Here is a 19,400-nt window from a genome sequence, read left to right as displayed (position 1 = left end):
TCACATTACCCAGAGGACAACATTTGAAACACAACCAAGTGGCTCAAGGCTGGTTCTTAAGCAGGAGCAACTACAGAGGCTCCTACCACCAACTGTTGCTGCGCCTCTTCCCTGCTTCCTCCATAGGGCTGGTTCAGCTCTGTGTAGCAGCTGCTGAGCTTGGATATTTTTGTTTCCGAAGCCTTCACAGAGTTTGCCTGTCAGAATGCCAACAATTTAGGTGCTGTTACCAGAAGCAGGGCATGGGATTTTGACGGAGGAACAAGGCCAGGCACCCAATGGCAGGAACTGGTTGCACAGGCATCCCAAGGTAAGCAGTGCTCCTCTGTGAGTGAGAGCTCTTGGACACCCTCTGGTATTCTTCAGACCATAGAAGTAAAACCAAAGCAATCAAACCAGCAAAGCAAAACCACTGCTGAAGAACAGTGGGGTTTTTGACTCAAAGAGGCCTAACTTCACCGGCAAGGTTTCACATGAAGATATAAATCCTGGCCTCTTCACCTATTGATCAGTACAATACTACAGTTTCAGGATGCACAAGAAATTAAAATGGAGTAATGATTTGTAGAAGTATATATGATCAACATAAACTCTGTCAAAAAGGAAAGAAATCGGGGTGGTATTTCCCCCACACAATCTCTGAGCACGCTGCAGCACAGCTACACTGTCCAAATGATTTTTCCAACAGGAACACTTGAACTTGCCCAGATTTTGGCCCTAGCACAGCCATAAAACACTCATGTCCTCATCTCCCCCTATGTTTTAGGTCAACTGTGTAAAAGGACTCTTGTACCTTATTTAGCTACTTCCTTTCAGCTGTGCAAGTCTACAGTACCACAGGCTGTGTACGACAGATGAAATCAGAATGCAAGGAGAGGGTGCACATAGATTGCAGAGGACTTCTGCTTTCCCTTAAGTGCTTCTATGTATACACAATCCTTTACGGATGCTCCCAAAGCATGCTCGGCTGTCTTCTGCACTGAAAATGGCACAAATGCTTAATACTTAGCACATTTAGAGCTCCAGGAAGCTGCTCTGCGAGCTTTGGAATAAGGAACATTCTGCCTCTGAAACAGACGTGTCTTAGCAAAGTGAATTTTGACAGCAAATGGAGGGTCCCTGCTAGCATGCAATAGTTTGGCTAAAAATCCTGAAAGCCTGCCTTAAAATTACTGTTCTTTGGCTTCAGATATAGAGATCAAAGACATGAGATTTAAAATAAGTCTTGTCTCTATACAGACACAGTTTCTACTGAACAACTGACACGTAGTAATGTGTTACTTCACCATAGTTTGTTATATCAAAGATCTAAATAAAGGAAAACCATAATGTTGTTCTCATAGAGGCTGTAAGCAGTGTGAAGACAAAAAAAATATCTCCGGAGTTTTAGAAGACCAAATGAAAAGATCCTGTAGTGACAGCAGCCCTGTCTGTGCCAAAGCAAAGATAGTTTTGGAAAGAAGGCAGGATGGCAACATGACAAAGGCAGCCAATCCAAGAGGCAACCCAGCTTCTTGATCCTAGGAATGAGTGCAGTCAGTCGTGCTCCTGCACGACCCCAGCAAGCTGAGGGCATTTGGTCACCTCACATCCACGGGGAGCCACCACCTGCCTTTGCAAAAACAACTGTGGCAAACCCCCAGCTGCTCTGGTGCAACACAAAGATGTTCCTTCTCCTCTGGGACAAGAAGAGGTCTCCCATTAAAGTAACTCCATGTAACAGCTCACCAAAGGACACTACAGTACCTTGGGCAGCTGGGCCACCTGCCAGCGTGGTGGAGGTCCCTGCATCTGCCAGGTGGGCCAAGCAGCCTCAAGGCAGATGGATGCAATGCAGTCTCCTAGGCAGAGAGCTTCCCCACCATCACTACAACACTTGACTTGTGTTTTTTCCCCTAGGATATGAGACAACTACCACACAAGAAAAGCATTTGCAGTTCTGGAGACTTCTGGGATTCAGAGGGATGGCACATTAAAGCAGAGCCATGGCCAGCAGCTGAAGCAGGAGATTCTTGCTGCTTGCTCCCTCCAGAGAAAGCTTGGCAGAGCAGGGTGCAGCTGAGGAAACACTCTGCAGAGTTTCACCCATGCTAGAGAAGAAAGTTCTGTTGCTCCTAGGGCAGCTATAGCATAAAGCATGGAGTGACTATGAAGGACTTCTCCCTGAAGGAAACTGTGCTCTCACACACTGACCTTTGGGGAGCTCAGGTAATGGAGACAGGGATTGTGCACCCTGTTCTCAGAGAATCTGCCATCTGTGATTGAAAAGAAGATCTACCTCATGAGTGGGAGATTTTGGCAATGTGCCCATGACCCCACGCACAAGATTTGCCTGTTTCCTCCAAGGAAAGATGCAGATGTAGGTCTGTTATTATTCACTTATACCAGAGTGAATAATACTGGAGAACACAGGGCTTTCTCTGGATCTCTGTGCTATTACACTGGACTACTATTAGGAGACATCATACACTCAATGCTTCCAGGAAAACAGGAACTCCTGGACATGCTCAGGAATGGCTGTACCTGTGTTTACTCAGCAGGCACTGCCTTTGCAGTGAGGATGGGCACCAGAGTAGTGCCTTTTGTGCCAGGCAGAGGAAATAAATCTGTCCAACCAGTCTAAAAAGCTGGAGGGCACCCCCGCAGCACGGCAGGGACAGTAGCAATTTATCTATGCTACCACAGAAGCCAAAATCATGAGCTCTCTCAATACCAGCTGGTGGATTCTGAGCATCCATAAATTTGTCAGATCTCTTTACTGCACAGATAAATTGGTCTTCAGAGCTACTAAAGCTGAAGAGCTATACTAGAATAAACAGGACAATCTGCAACAAGCCATATCCCCAATCCCTTTCAAAGGCTGAGCATTTACAAGCCACACCTGCTGCTGGGAAAAGGCCTGTCACTTCCTGCTGTCCCTCTGTGTAAAGAAGTACACTCTTACACACTCATTCATGACAGAGAACAACACTGAAACCACAGGAAATGAAACAGAGCTGTATTCTGACAGATAAAGCACTAAAGTCCATTCTCCTTCCTCCATCCTGGAGAACAAGACACAGAAAGGACCTGCCTGAGACAACCTCAAAGGTGGACACCAGCAGCTCCATAAACTACAGGAACTACTACAGTCAGAGCCCCAGTGGCTGTCAACCCTTCTAGGCCCAAGGAGGACACTTTATACACAGCACAAAGGAGAGGAGAGAAAAAACCCCAATGCTAAGATTGTATACACTGTAGTTTTATTAAAGACAAACTATCACATTATGTTTGTACAGAAACCTGGAATCTGAGGAATGTTGGGGCCCTCACTAGACTCCATGAGAAAGGACTGTGAGCTGCATACCTGGGAAGATGTTCCACCCAACAACTTGGTTTTAAAGTGCTGCTAATGTGAACCTGGTCTCCAGGATATACAACTTGGCATCTTAGCACAAAGCAATCAAGGTAATGTCAGTACACTGTGCAAAGCCTTGAAGTTTTGCTCGAGAGATGCAAAAGGAATGAGCACCTTTGTAAAAATGTATTCTGTATGTCAAAAAGGCTGTGAGCATGTTTGATGGATGGATGTGTTTGTTGCCTTTTTGGAATAGGCCTTATAACCCTGAACCAAGGTTGATCACCATCACAAACATTGATTTAGACCAGATTTGTACTTCCTATTTCCCAAGCCACCACATCACAGATAAGGCAAGAGGAGCAAGAACCCCTTTTACTTCCAAGAGACAATGCACTAGTGCCCTGAAACCAAGCAAGGCAAGCCAAAAGCCTCCTGCCCACACAGCTGGGAAAACTGGCAAGGACTGCTATTGATGACCATGGACTAATTCCAGCTAAGTGTATTTTTTGGTTCTTGGCACACTATTCTAGCTACAAGCTAGAGTCAATTGGTTCAGGCAGATCAGTGCTGAAAATAAGTCCTGGCAGGTGAGCCCTGCAGTCTGCAGAACTCTGCTGATCACTGGGGGATCTGACCACACCTCAAGAGGAAACTCCCTGTGTGCTACAGGATCTCGTGAGCTCAGGGATGGTCACCTCAGCTCTCAGCAAGTGCCTGAGCTCTGCATGCCTGAGTCATGGCTGATGCTGCAGACTGAAATGGAAGCCTGTGGAACAATGGCACACACAACCACCACTGTGCAAAACACCAAGCACAGCAACAGGAGATTATTCATCCTATGGTGCATCATGGTGCATCGATGGTGAGCCAAGCTGCCCTCTGTATGATTAGCACAACAGGCCAGATGCCCCTCTGCACCACAGCATGTGCTAGAGCCATTCCACAGCAACCCACAGCGTGTGTTTGTACCAAACCCAAGAATCCAAGTCCTTGTGGCACCTCATCTAACTCCAGAGAGTTGGTGCCAAGCCCTCTATATGGGGAGGCCACCAGCTCACCACAAACCCACCCTTCGGAAGGGTTTCCCCCTGGGCACTGGATCACTCCAGAAAGGAAACAAAAAGGTTTCTGATCAGCACAGTTCCAGAAACACTCCCTCCCCCTGCAGAGGAGCAGCTCACCTCCCCAGTCTACCTAAAGCTGAGAGCTGCAGCACGATGGCACCTGTGGCAGGAGCAGCATCTTGCCAGCATTTCTGGCCTCCAAGAGCTGCCCTACCCAAACACCACCCACAGCAAGAAAGCTAAAACCCTGTTATATGTGGGCCTGACAAATGCACAGCCAGGTCTGCCTCAAGGGAAAGGTGATCTCACTGCCTTGGAATGCACTCCAGCCATGGAAAATGGAGAACTTATCCCTGCTGAGGAGAAGTGCACCAATTTAAAAAAAAAAAAAAAAGATCTGCACCAATTTTTCCATTATGAGCTGGAAATTTCTGGACTCTTAGATTATGAGTTTTAGCAAAATAGAACACTGAAAAATACAAATCTAAATTCCAGAGGCTTCCTGATATATTCCTGAAACCAATGATTCACTGTTGTGATATACAAGATACACTGCACTTGGAAGGGGAAAAAAAAAAGCAGCACCTTTTAAAGATTTATCTAAGGGGCTTATTAATATTTAACAGGGCACCAATGCGGCAGAGCTTAGAGAGAACAAGCAAGATAATCCAGTTTCTTGTAGGACTTGGCCAAGGCAATTTTAAGTTTAACACAGAGAGGGATAAGGGAAGCAGTTCCAAGCACCACATAAAGGGCTGGTCAGGAGAAATGAAACAGAACATGAATGCTAGGGCAAGAAGGAGGCAGAGCAAGCAGTAAAGTAAATTTAGTGGCAATAATAGTTGCTAAAACAAAAGCTTTTCAAAATGGAGCAGGCAGCTGCCAAAAAGCAGCTCATGTTTCCAGGTGACACTACATTTCTTGGGTGCTCCTTCACCAGAGGAAGAAGCCTGTCTTTTAGCAGGAGTCACCTGTGTCCATGTGGACATTGCTCTGGCCCCAAGCACTACTGCTGTTCTACCTGCTCCAGGCATTCCTGTTCCACAGCTGCTTTGCTCCTCAGGGGTGCTGCACTGTGTTCCCACATACACACCCAGGGTTCAAAAGTGAGTATTTGCAAGGGTCAAAACAGAGTTAAAACCCCAAATCTCCCAATTTTTGAAGTTCTGCACTAATTTAGAGAGAACATAAAGGGGCTGGGGTAGATCTCACTGCTCCTGCTGACTAGAATCCAGCTCACCTGGTCCCTCAGGTCCACTTCAGAGCTCCCTTCCTCTCTCTAGTGAGAGAGTCCACTCTCCACCAGGCTCTCCTAGCCCAGCAAAAATTCTTCTCAGTTCCCCAGATGGGCTTATGGAGTGAACTAGGAAAGTCTTGTGGGCTGCCAGCCACTTCTCAGGCTCACTTTCCCTGAACAGCTTTCACAGCTGCTGGTACCAACACTAACAGGAATCCTGGTTGGAAAACACATGTTCCAAGCTTGTCCCACTGCATGCTGCATCCAGGAGAACAATTTGAACAGAAGGCTCACTGTGGCTTGTGCTTTCACTTATTACTTTGGACACCACTGTAGTGTCCTTTAAGACAAGCAGCCTTTTAAGATAAGGCTGGCTCCATGTGCTTCCTTCTCCAGGGCACACTCTAGTGACTCAGCCAGAGCTCTGTGCATATCAGACCCTCAGATGAGATCTCAGGCTTATGTCTGACATTAGTCAGGGAAGTAGAAATAAAGCCTGATGAAAATCAGGCAGGAGTTTATAAAATATGATCAAAATCAAAACCAGGGCAAGGTGTGTTCATGTTAGACTCCTCAAAGGTCAAAGGTGTCAGCTTCAAGTTCCTGGCAGTCAGCACTGAGGCAGGAGCATGGACAGTAAAAGGAGGAGGAGAGACCCCATTCCATGAGCAGCCAGTGTGGTCACACACTGCACTAACACCTCCAAGGAGGGGACACCACGGTGTAAAGCCACATGAAAACCCAGAGCCCAGCAAGGAGAGACAAGCACCTTCAGATGGGATAGGGGAGCTCACAACCCCTTCCCAGAGAGCTGCTGACAAGTCATCACCACAGGCATCTACAGGAGCAGTGGGACATCCATGCTCTGCCTCCACACAAGGCTCCAGGACATCCTGCACACCAAAGCAGCTGATAGTCTTTGAGAAGGCTCCACAGTCACCTCAAGGTTTGTTCTTTGCAAAGATTAATTGGACAGACACGACCAAACACACTTGAGAACTCAAGCTGAAAGATTTAACATAGTTATTTCTGCCAAGGCTTATACATCACACTGGAAGAAGCCCTCCTCCCCCCAAAAATGGATTTGGCACTTTCAGTCTGAATGTACAGGCATCAACTCAAAAATCTAACTGATGGAAATTACAAGTTAATGTCTTTTAGGGTAATACTATAAAGTCTGACTTTGACATTTTATCATTGTAAATATCTGCCTCTTTGATTTAAATAGAATTACTATGCCACTTCTTAAGGTCTCTCACTGCCTTGTTTAAAATCTAGCCATCATTTCAGTTTGTGGGCTTCAGAGACAAAATAATCTAAAGAATCAACAGCTTGAATGCATAACAAAATCACACCAGGTATATTAAGAACAGAGTTCCATTCTCAGCACAGCCTTCTGTGAAAATAGACTTTCCTTCGCACATACAGGGTATGTAAAAAAAGAGGCTTTATAAAGAAATTGAGCTGCTTTTTCCAAGAAAAATCAACCATATCTTTTTCCCCAAACCAGAATGAGTCTTGTAAAGATCATACAGTGGAATCATTACACTGAAGCTGCTGAGATAAGCTTTATGATAAGCGTTATCTTTTTGAGAAACTGATCCAAACCTCACTTATTTTGAGTTAATTGCGTGTTATTTGTTACGGCTGTTATTGTTCCCCCCACAGCTGCAGGCATTCTTCTCTCAAACACACTCAACATGCATACTCATGATTAATGTTATTTTTAACATTTCTGGACAGCACTCAAAAATATACAACCCACTCAGACTGGCTTAGCACGTGCTCCTCTGAGCCAGGCTGCCATTGTCCCACCGAGCCGATACAGCAGTGCAGGTGTATCCCAGACATCAGTAATCCAAAAGGTATGCTTTTAATTCTTATGGATATTTACATACACACCCCATCACAAAAGCATTGTTTAGCCCATGACTGGCCTCTAGTTTCAGAGGTTTAGCTTTTCAGAAGTTAATATTAAATCAATTCTACACACTTCTCTAGGAGGAGCCAATGTGAAAAGCTGGATTAATTTTACTACAGCTTCTAGTTACCCAATTTCTAAAACAAGTATTCACAATGCAGGAAGCTTTTATTGCCCTAGACACATCCATCTTGTGCAAGAAGGATCAGAGAGCTGTTTAAATGCAGCCTCAGGACACAATGCAAAACAAAGACTTTGGAGCCTCCACGTAACCTGGAACAAAGCTACGCCGCTTAAATGACTGATGTTGACTGGACAGGGTTAAACAACAGCTTTACACAGCTCATAAAACACGAGCTAATTTTAACTTCATTCTTTGCCTCCCCACAATTGCCAGAAAAACTTTTTAAAAAGCCAACTTTGCAGCTGAAGAGACAGCCTGGAACAGAATGCAGCTTTTGGAGAGACAGCAGAAAACTGCAGCCCTCGCATCACATGTGAGCACCCGCAGATACCGGAGCCTCTGCACATAACTTCAGACACTGCGTCTCATCCTGAGCAGCCTTTGAAACAGGGAAGGGGAAGGAAGAAACAGCAGCTCTCTAATGAGGGCAGTAAGTCCTAATAATGTACATAGGAAGAGACTTACAAAGAAATTTCCAGTTCAAATTGATTTATTACTGAAGTGACATGTTTCAGAAGGAAAAAAAAAACCCAAAACAACTGATAAATCTCATCAGCACAGGCAAGAAAGGAACGTGTTGCAATTATTGTGTTGCAGTCAGTGCTGTGTGGGTGACGACAGCAATACTGAAATATGCTTAGGAAAGAGGAAAGCAAGAAAGACTAACTGTGCCCCTTAAGCCCTGCTTGTTAGGCCAGATTACGTGACAAAGGGATGTTCTTTAGTTCAAAGGTTCCTGAGAAGGTTGTGAAATCTCCTTTGACAGCTTCCAGAAACAAAAATACACAAATACCCCACTGCCCCAGTTTCTCAACACATTGGAAGCCTTTACATAATGTATTGACAGCAAGAATTCCAGCTGCTTCATGTACAACTCACACTGAAAATATGAAAAAGCACTGATGAATTTAGAAGCCTCTGCTCTCCTAGGTTTAAAAATAAAATTAAAATTAAATACCAGTTTCCAGGTATTTCCTACTAGTATTATCCACACCAATCCCCAGGACTCACCCTTCCTACCATCGCACATCTTTGCTCCAGTACAACTCTTTCACAAAGCAGCCTTGTAAAATAATTCTTTCTTCAGAATCCTATACACACTGATCAGAAGTACAGCAGAACTTTATTCTTTGAATGAGGAAGAACATACAGACCCAGTATTTGGATATCTGCTTATAAAACTTACTTGGTCTTTTTATTTAACCTGTCTTCATACCTAAGCAGGGCACCAGTTTCAGGTTACTGAAGGAGAAATGTTAGGATGGAACAGGTTTCCTGAGGACACTATCTGTGCAGCATTTGTTCCACAGTAAGACCACCTCAGAAACAAGATTTAGAACATTCCAAAAGGATTTAGTAGTAGTTCAAAAAAAATAGGGAAAAATTAACCTGCTGTCCCATGGCTTTACTCTTGATAGCTATTAGAACAGCCTCAGAGCTCTTCCTGCTGCTCCTACACCTCTCCAGAGGCAGCTGGACACATGCTTTACCTCTGAGGCAGCAGTCAGTATACTCATCAATTTTGAGGCCAAGAGGACAAACTACAAAACTCACAGGGCATTTTCATTTAAAAATACCTGCAATTAGGGCATGTAAGACTTAAAGCAAATTGCCTAAGAGGATATTGGTGTAAAAAATACCCTGTTGTCACCTTGAAACTAGAAGCACTGGAAAAGCATTCTCACCTGAGCTGTAATCTTTCAGTCGCAGGTCCTTCACAGGGGTCCCATCAGGCCCTCGGAAAGCATTGAGGATCTACAGGAAAAACAAGATCCACTTCATCTCCAAAATCAAACCTCCAAACCCAAGGTACTTGCCAATGCACATTTCTGTCTCTCCAAGAGTTCTATTCTTTCTAGGTTAAGGCTGTTACAAACTGACACACTTTCCAGCAGTACCTGAGAATTAAGTTCCAGCCGAGTTATTGTACCGAGTTTTCAGAGTATTTTTGGGTTTTCTTTGAAGAAATGAGCACCTGTTTACACCACAATTCAACTGTTCAAAGATTTATTACACAGCTTTCAGCCAGACTCAGATCAGATCCTTATTTAAGGTCAAAGATGTCCTACTGCCTTTAAGAAAATCAAAGTACAAGGGCAACTGTTCTGGGTCTTATCATCCTCCGAAGGACAAAGTTCTCCTATGAGTTCTCCTTTATGGAGCCTCAGAAGATGATCACTACAGCTAAGCCTAGCAAAAACTGCTGCGTGTAGGGGTTCTCATGCCTGGAACCTTCACCAAATAAACAAAAAACCCCAAAACTGAAGTCCTAATTCATAGGAAATGGAGCTACTCTCACCATGTAGCCTACATAATTTTATGTTTTTCTTACTAAAACCAGCAGGAACAGCAGATATCTTTTCCATCTTTGTAAGATCTCATTTAAGCAATTTCAAGTAACTAAGAACAAACAAGTTCACTTAGACACTACTTGTCTTCTGAGCCCAAAATAGTAGTAACAATATTTGGTATAAATAAAGCAGTGATGAAGTAAGGCATGTTGCAGAGTCTGGAGTCAAGGCTTCTAGCTATCAACACCCCACATGCAACCACAGGAAAACTCATCACTTCCAGAAGCCCCAAAAACCCAGAATAATCAGATAACAGGTAACATTGCAGTGACTTCTAAATCTGGATTTTCCCCTGGGGAAATGACAGACCATCTGATATGCATTAACCAGACTTCAAAGTGGTACTTTAGAAACCCTCAAGAGAAGTTTCTGGATGAGAAACATCCCACTTACATCATCCTTTGTGGCAGTTTCAGGCACTCCTCCGAGTCGAATGAGCTTGCTTGGCTTCACATACTTGGGGCAGGTCCGGTAATCTTGGTCCTTGAGTTCACACAATCAAGATGATTTTACAAATGAGAGATGCTGGCTCACAAGATACAGAAGCAGTAGCAAAATAAAGCAGGGGAAAATTCAAAGGCAAATGCCCATAAGCAGCCTGACTCAAAGCTTTAACCCCTGTTGGAGATTCAGGGAGCTCTGGAGGAGCTCTTCACATGCTCACTGAGCTGTATAGGAAGATCTAGCTGCAGGAAAATAAAATGGGCAGATCATATCTCTCTGCTTTCCAGCAGTGGGAGATTCAAATTCAATAGTAGTTATTCAAATTCAATAGAAGTTATTAACTCAGTAGTTACCACTACCTTCAGGTTTCCAAGATAACTCTGGAGGAAATCAAAGTATATCTGAGATAGTAGTACACAGGCCCACCCAAGGCAGTAGCTTCCCTCTGATACTGCTCATAAGCAACATCCAGGGCAAAACAACAAAATACATTTATCTGTAAGCAGTTCCCCCAACACCCTCTGTCTGGCCATTTTCAACCTGGGGACTTTCTGAGACAAATCTGGTTCTACATATTTAGTAACTCTCACTTGCTAAACTGCACTTCTCTTGGGAAGTGTTTCTGAGATAGAAATGGTGCCCAAATAATAAATAATCTGGAGCAGAGAATGATCTCAGAGAAGGATGGTGAATTAGAATAGAACTGAAGTGACAGGACATGGATGAAGACTCCTTCCCAGCTCCTTCCATTCTTTGGCCAACACACATTTAACAGAGACATCAATTGACAAAAACACCTACCTGAAGGTTCTTATAGGGCCTAGAATCTTTGCTGGGTTTTCCTTCTGCAAAGGACTTGCCATGTTCATAATCAAACATTTGATGTCCCGGCAGCCGGTGATCCACATCCCGATATTCCATGTTCCGGTAGTCTGTATCTTGCCTCCCAAGGAAATCCAGGTCACCTTCACCCTTTAACCCAAGATCAGAATCGGATCTTTGCTGCTCCCCCCCAGAAAGTTGCTGCTGTTGCTGCTTGTTAGCAAAGGTCTGAGGCTGCTCCTCTTGGTCCTGAAGAGTAGGAAGAGGTCCGCGGCTATTCTGGAAATTGTGTGAAGTGTCATCTTCAAGACCCAGTCCCAGGGATTCCTCTTCTCTGGCTGGTGCTTCCGAGTGTTGGAATTCTCCTTTTTGGCTACCAAAGGGACTTCTATCTAGACTAAGTGCAGACTCATCTCTTTTGCTGGTGCTTAAACCAGAGCCCTCTCTTTCTGCTAAAGGTACATTAGATTGGTTGTGTCTGAAATCTACAAGGCTTTGATCCACAGGAGGCATTTCCCTATCTGAAAAGTCCATGGGAGGAGCCACATCTCTGCTCCTAAAATCCTGATCAGATCGGGATCTGTGCCTATTTCTGAAGTCTGATGATGGTGCATTCCTGTTTCTGAAGTCCAGATCAGAGGTGCCCACGCCCCTGAAGTCCAAATCAGGTACATCCCTATTTCTGAAGTCTGAATAGGAATGTTCTCTGCCCCTGTAGTCTAACTCAGACATGTCTCTTGCCCTAAAGTCTGAATGAGGCCCATCTCGACCTCTGAAGTCAAAATCATAAGACCCCCTTCCCCTGAAGTCTGATGGAGGTTCCTCCCTGCCCCTGTAATCCATATTGTGTGCTTCCCTATCCCTGTAGTTCATACGGAAAGTGTCCCTGTTCCTGTAGTCCCCTGAGGGAACATCCCCAGCCCTGAAGTCCATGGGGGGCCCTTCTCTCTCCCGGAAGTCTCCGGAATACATATCCCTGCCCCTGTACTCAGAAGGAGGCGGCTCCCTACCTCTGAAATCCATCTGAGACTCATCTCTGCCCTGGAAGTCAGATGGTGGGAAATCCCTGCCCCTGAAATCGTGGTGCCCATCCCCACCTCTGAAGTCACTACGTGGTCCATCTCTAGCTCCATAGCTGAAAGAAGGTTCCTCTCTGTTGGCAAACTGAGGATTGAGGAGGCCTGAGAGTGCCTGGATATCAAAAGGAAGTGATTTTCTGCCAGAGAAGTTGCCAGAGTGTCTTTCTTGACCAAGACTATCAAGGGAAGGAGGATATTCCCTGTTCCACCCGGGAGCAAACCTTTCTTCTTGGCTCCCACTGTAGAAATAAAGACAGTATTATTCATAACGTGCTTAAGAGTCTGAAATCTACACAGCAGCACATTCTTCTCTAAACTTTTATAGAGCTGTGTAACAGTCTAAGATCCGCAGAAGATATTGATGTTTGGCAGTTTAAGATGAGGCAGCATACGACAGATGTGAGAAAGTAAACTGGGGTGCTCCCATTTCAGCACAATTTCCAGAAGCACTCAACAGAGAATACCTGCAACATTAATGGGTTAATGATGGTAGCAATCCACATAGTCCTGCACTGCACACAGCTCTGCAGCTGTCTGAGGTGCCAGCAGCTGGTGTGTTGGTTCATTAGCATCACCAGCACACGCCTGTGAGGAGCCCAGGAGCTTAAGCTCTCTGGGCAGTATGGAAACAGCTAAATTAACACATCATCCTGAGGCACATAAAAGCAGAGGTTACCAAAAAGGCTTTACTGACATGCTACAAAGACTCATTTATGCTTCCTTGTGCTGCAGTCCAAACTGGCAAATTCTGAAAGCCATCAGTTCACTGAGGGTGCCTCACAGGACTATGCCAACAATCAACATCCAAGATATATATCCCTGTGCTCGTGCCTCAGACTGTCTTACACCAAGTTCACAAGACTACAGCTATGAGCTCTCACAGTATCTCCATAAAAACACTCAGGAAGAATTTTCCTCTTAAGGCAGCTGTTCAAAATCCGATGGGGCTTTTTTTTTTTTTTGTGGGCTGGAGCTATCTGATTTTTCACCTAAGCAAGGCTCCAATACTTTACAAAGCTCCAATTTTTTAAAAATCAGAATGATACAGTATCAGCACATTTTAAAATAACACCAAACGCTACCCAAAGCAGTGGACATTTCCTTAGCAACTACAGCAAGTCATGTTGTACTCTGAGTTCACTACAGAATCACTCACCAAGATTAATCAAAGCATACACAGATTTCCTAAGGCACACGGTCCATTTCACCACCATGGAGAATTGCAATTAAAGCTTGGATCAAGGTTAGCATTCCCCACCCAATACATTAAAGAACGATGCCAATAAAATCCACTTAAAAATCATTAGAGCAGCACAATTGATATAATCACAAGACACAATCCCTCCCTCATCAACACTGTTACTACATGTTCTGGAGGATACTGATTTTTATCAGCTTTCTCAACACATTACAGGAGACAATTATTTAAGTATTCTTACAGCAGAAACCTAAGGCATGCCATGAGTAGTTCCTTTATCACGCTAATTTTCAAGGGACTGGGGTGCCCAAATGAGTAAAGGATGAAAGAATGATGCACAACAGAGGAAAATTCTAGATTTTGGTGGCTTCATTTTTATAGCCGGCACTCTCTTGCAAACACAGGTCCCAAGTAACCACCAGAGGAACACAAACTAATAAAAATATTGTGCTGTACAGGTCAGCTGCATATTAATCTTTAGAACAGTTGCAGTGACATTCAAAAATGTCTTATGAAGGAGTATATGGGGATACAGACGTTTTGCAAGTGCATGTACTGGTAGGACAATGGGGAATTGGCTTAAACTGAAAGATAGTGGGTTTAGATTGGATACCAGAAGTAACTTCTTCCCTGTCAGGATGGTGAGGCCTTGGCACAGGTTGCCCAGTGAAGGATGCCCCATCTCTGGAAGGGTTCAAGGCCATGTTGGGCAGTCTTGGAGCAGGCTGGGATAGTGGAAGGTGCCCCTGCCCACACCAGGGGTTTAGAACAAGATGGTCTTTAAGGTCCCTTCCAATCAAACCATTCTGTGATTCTATGATATATGGACTTATTAACCTCATGGAAAGAATTAAACTCTCAATGTTTTAATAAAATTGTGCGTGCAATCAATGTGCCGGTATTTCTGAACTAATTTTCTTCTCTTACAGGCATTAACAGCACATAATACCAAAAGCCATATAGCACATCACATTAGCTCACAACAGCTAAACTAAGTATCACTAGAAAAGGTGGTGTGGAGAACTAGAAATATTAAAAGCAGCTGTTGCTTAAAAACTAAATTAAAAGCTTCACAGAAATGCAAAAACCATCAATTAACTTGTCTGTTCTTTGGCCATCACAACTAGCTCCATAGAGACCTCGTAACTTCTACCAAAACAGTAAACAGTGAGTTCCCAAGGCTTATTGTATTTAAGAACATTCCTGAAACAAAGCATTGAAGTGCTTACCGAAAAGACCCCATTCTGTTGCCTTGTCGATGGTCTCCCCACATTTTGATCTTGTCTGGTAGGCTTCCAGAAATGGTTAATTCACTCTAACAACACACAGACACCACAACCTGTTGAATAAAAAGCATGACGATAAGTCACAAGGTAAAGAACACACATGACATGAGAAAAACACTGCTGGTTAGAAGGGATATGTGTAACATCTGATCAGGATCCACAGATATACAAGACCACACAGAGGCGTGAATGAATTGAAGTGTTGCATTTCTCCATGTCCAAATTTGTAAGTGCCAAATAACTCCTGAAATCAAACTGTCAATATGGTGGGCAAACAATTTGATATCTGCCTTGATTAACATAGAGCTTTCCAACATACTGTGCTGTCTGACACTATTCAGGGTGCAGCTAGAAATGTGAGAATGTTGCCATCCATAAACAACAAGGACCGCTGCCGAACAACAGTTTGCAATTAATGTTTAATCCAAACTATTTTTGCCAAAAGCTCTTTGCTGTTCAAGGAAATGATCACCATTCTTGGTCTACCATGAATACTCTGCCCTCAGAAGTATGTAGACAACAGAGGAGGTTTTGCCAATAAATCATGACAGGCACTGTTCTCCAACGCTGCCCTCATCAAGTAGAGTGACGCAAATAACACTTGCCTCAACAGAAATCTAAAATTTCATCCACTTCCTCCCACCAGCAGAGAAGGTGAGGATTTCCTGGCGATAACCAAAGCCAGGACTTGAAATAGGAAGTACTTCCGTCTTTCCAAAAGAAAAAAAAAAAAGGCTGCAGCAGAGCATGGAGAAAACTGAGGGAGATGGCAAGCTGCTGGCCTCAAACCTGCTTGGCCAGTCCAGCTGCAGTCAGGCAGGAGGGCTGCCATGCCACCAGACCAAGGCTGGGAGACCTGGTGCTTACACATTGTTCCAAAGCTGAATTATTTACCTCCAGTGGTTGAGGGGACAGAGAACAGCACAGACAGTCACTGCCAGGCCTGGCTGGAGCAGCTCTTGTCAAAGAAAGGCACACAAAGTCCTGTTTGTTCTCCCTTCCAAAGGTCAGCGCTGCCATAGCATAGGCAGGTCAGCAGAGCAGGTTAGAAGTAGACAGACCTTCCATTCCAGATGCTGCTGCTGGCAGCTGTCTGTGCCAAAGAGCTGAGGGAGCTGCTGTGCCAAGAGAGAGTCCATGCTCTTGCCAGGGTCCACTACCCACCAGGGAAGGCTCAGGTGGGAGCCAGGGACAGCAGGTTCTGGCAGAAGGCAAGCATGCAGAGGATGAGGAAGGCAGCCTGTGCAACCACCACTGATCCATCCACCCCAGTGTCACTCCCAAAGAAACAGGTTCATTCCGTTGGCCACGCAGTCTGCTCACATCTTACACGGCTCTTGATAAATAACTGCCCTGGTCCCAAGGATCTCCTCCACCTTTCGAGGAGGAAAAGTTCCCTTTCTAAGAGAACCAAGACCACACCCCCTCCATGGCAAGGGCTGGCAAAGGGAGATGGTTCATGTTGTCAGCCAGTCCTTTCATCCGAGATCTTTTGCAGCCTGCAGACCTCGCATTTCTTGCTCTTCCCTTCTGGATTTCCCTCCCCTACTCCACTTCTCCTTAAGTCAACAACCTTACCAACGCTTAAAAAAAAAAAATAAAATCCCTTGCCAGCTGGAAACTGTTTAGACATAAAATTCAAATTATCAGACAAGGAAAAAAATACCACTGGACAGCTACCAGCCCTGGCACAGGCCTGCTGAGCCATGCAGCAACCTCCGGGAGCGTGAGGTCATGGTTCAATAACACAGGGAGCAACACTGGCTCTGACAGCCCCCACTCAGCCTGATTTGCTCCCCGCCTGCGCCTTTGGCAAAGCACCGGGTGTAAGTTGTGCCAGCTTGTGCTTTTCTGGGTCTGCACCACGGATGACCCTCAGAAGAGAGTTATATTTAACCCAGGTCACTTCAGTGATACGCTTTACCACACAAGCCCACAAACCAAGGTGACAGCAAACTGCAGGACAGGGACAGAAGGGTCTTAGCCCGGCTTCCACTGACGCCAAGATCTCCTGAAGGGACACTCTGCTACAACTGCTCCAAAAAAAGCACACCGTGATGAGACATCGTGAGGATTCACCCTTCTGCCACGGGCAGGTATCTGCCAGCTCAGCTGCCACCTCCCAGCTCCCAGGTAAATGCTGGGAGACAGGTCAGTGTGAGGGAGGCTGTTTGCCAAAGACACCCCAGGCCAACAGAGATCATGGCAAAAAGCCACCTGCATGCTTGGAACTGTGCACCCATTAGTTTTGTCATACTCTGGTCACAACCAAGTGTTTGAGGAGATGGAAACAGGCCAGTCACTGGCAGAGCCCAGACCAACAGCTCTCTAGGACAATAATGAGCAGTTACAATTACCCTGAACATTTGGGAGGCAGATATGCATTGTCTTTCCCTACTCCTATCCCAGCTGGCTCTATCTTCTAGTTGCAAAGCCTCAGCTCCACCAAAGATACAAAGGGCACAACTAAACAAGGAGAAGCTCCTTTGTGGTTTTAGTTCCTCCAATGACTGGTGGCCACACAGCCCTGCCAGGAGAGGCTGGTGGAGCTCCAGATGCCCCCTGGCAATTACTCCCAATGACTTCCTCAGGACCGTGCCCCTGCCCTCCCCAGTGCTTGCCCAGACAACCATGGGGATGTTCCTGACTCCACTTCTCCATCTGCATGTGCCAAGCCTGACAGCAAACTCTTGGAGCTCTTATTCCAATTTATATCCTGCTATGGGAAAATAATGGCTTTGATCATGGGGATTGTGCAGCTGAGCCAGACTAAGCAACTGGTCTTCTTGAGGACTAAATAAAGACATCTGTCAAGGGGCCAGCACAGCCCTCAAGTGTCTCCTCACCAATTTACACCCAACTTCACACCTTTTTCTCAAATATGGGGGAGAGAAGGGTAATTGGTGACAGACTGGGTGCTATTTTCAGAAAAATACTCTGATATTCAGAGCTTTTCTCCAAACAGATTTTGCCAAGACTTGGTATTTATAGAGCATGAGGAAATCAAACACAGAACTACACACGAGAGCAGAGGAAGCAGTTTGCTGTGGAACAACTTTCTGTACTCAGTAAAGTTTTTGTAAGGCTGAAGAAAGGAAAAGGCCTCTGTGAAATCTAAGTACTGCAGGAGGTACAAGAGAAAACTATTCCCCAAGGAACAGAAACTGCAAGTAGCCAAGAAAGGCAGTTACATCCAATGTTAGTTAGAGATCCCTAACTCAGAAAAAATATCAAAAGCGGGTCACTGACACGTGGAAGTGAAGGGAGAGGGAACCATTTTGGCTCTCATAGGTGTCAGGCTGGAGGATTTACATTTAAAAAAAGGAGATGTGCATACTTTTCATCTGTATGATGCTTCTAAAAACATGAATTAGAGACAATTGAGTGAATTCCTAACACACATCCCACCCCATTACTATCCTGACCTTGCTTGTCTCACAAGTGCCTTCCCAACCAGTGGATGTTGGGAAAGACTCACACTACCAACACCCTGCCAGGATAGGAAAGTGAATTTCACCTTCAGCAGCACTGCCAAAAGTAACACCACACAGCAGCAGCAACACCAGCCTCTCGAGGTGCCAATTGTTTTTAAAAACAGAGCACGGGAGGTCACTGGGTCACTGCCATCACTTCCAGTCGTTCCTGATCACCGCCTGACGTGGCCTCCACCAGACTGAGACCACATCCTGCCTCCACCTAAGCCTTTACTCACAGCCCAAAATCTCATTTAGCCCATCACTTGGGATTAAATTCACTAATACACAGCTCCCATCAGATCCCTCTGCATCCCAGCACGAATCCAGCCCACTTTGCTGCAGCCCTTTTACAACCTCGAGCATTTCGAGATGGACGCACATGTGACCTGGTGCAAAAACGCCCCAATCTTGATCAGGGCCTCAGAACAACACCACAGAGATAGCCGCAAACACCACAGAGATAGCCACAAACACCACAGCTGCATCAGCGATACACACGTGGCAGGCCCCAACACCACGGTGTGGGATACCGTATCCTGACCCAGGGGCCGAGCATCCCAACCCCACAACTCACATCCCACCAGGGCGTGAGGTTCTGATGGACACCGAGCCTCACCCCCGCAGCAGGCCGGCCCAGCCCCACTCTGTTCCAGAGTCACGGGTGATCCAAAACAGACACACACACACAGCCCCCCCGCCTCATGGACTCCGCAGCCTCCCCTCCTGTACCCCGGGCAAGCCCATCCCGGGAGCCCCTCGGGACACTCTTCGACCCTCCCACCCCACTGAGCGAGATCCCCTTTATCCCAGGCGATCCCCTTTATCTCTCGAGAGACCCTCATCACCTACTCCTCCTCTTCCTCCTCCTGCTCCGCCGCTCCCGCCTCGCACAGGCCCCACGGCCGCCACGGCGAGAACCCGGAACTTCCGGCTCCGTCCTCCCCCTGGGGTACCCAGCGGATGCTGGGAATTGTAGTCTCTATCTCCCCGTTCCTGCC

General features: G+C 45.6%; 1 protein-coding gene across 2 annotated transcripts in view; it reads right to left on the bottom strand.

Annotated features, from left to right (window-relative positions):
• Positions 1–19,308, bottom strand: part of RBM6 (RNA binding motif protein 6) — a 58,172-nt gene extending 38,864 nt beyond the window's left edge. The window contains exons 1-5 of one of the 2 annotated variants that reach the window (XM_036390955.1): positions 19,252–19,308; positions 14,870–14,979; positions 11,343–12,681; positions 10,491–10,580; positions 9,432–9,501 (exon numbers count right to left, since the gene is read on the bottom strand). In XM_036390955.1, the coding sequence (XP_036246848.1) occupies positions 9,432–9,501; positions 10,491–10,580; positions 11,343–12,681; positions 14,870–14,913 (1,543 nt within the window). In that variant the 5' untranslated portion in view covers positions 14,914–14,979; positions 19,252–19,308. Of the gene's footprint in view, positions 1–9,431; positions 9,502–10,490; positions 10,581–11,342; positions 12,682–14,869; positions 14,980–19,247 lie in introns of both variants that reach the window. The other variant, XM_036390954.1, reaches the window with a different exon arrangement.
• Positions 19,309–19,400: the final 92 nt, after the last annotated feature.

Source organism: Molothrus ater, chromosome 11, assembly GCF_012460135.2.
Source record: "Molothrus ater isolate BHLD 08-10-18 breed brown headed cowbird chromosome 11, BPBGC_Mater_1.1, whole genome shotgun sequence".
NCBI lineage: Eukaryota > Metazoa > Chordata > Aves > Passeriformes > Icteridae > Molothrus > Molothrus ater.
The sequence above is the reverse complement of the archived record's forward strand: the minus strand, read 5'-3'. Positions and strand labels throughout refer to the sequence as shown.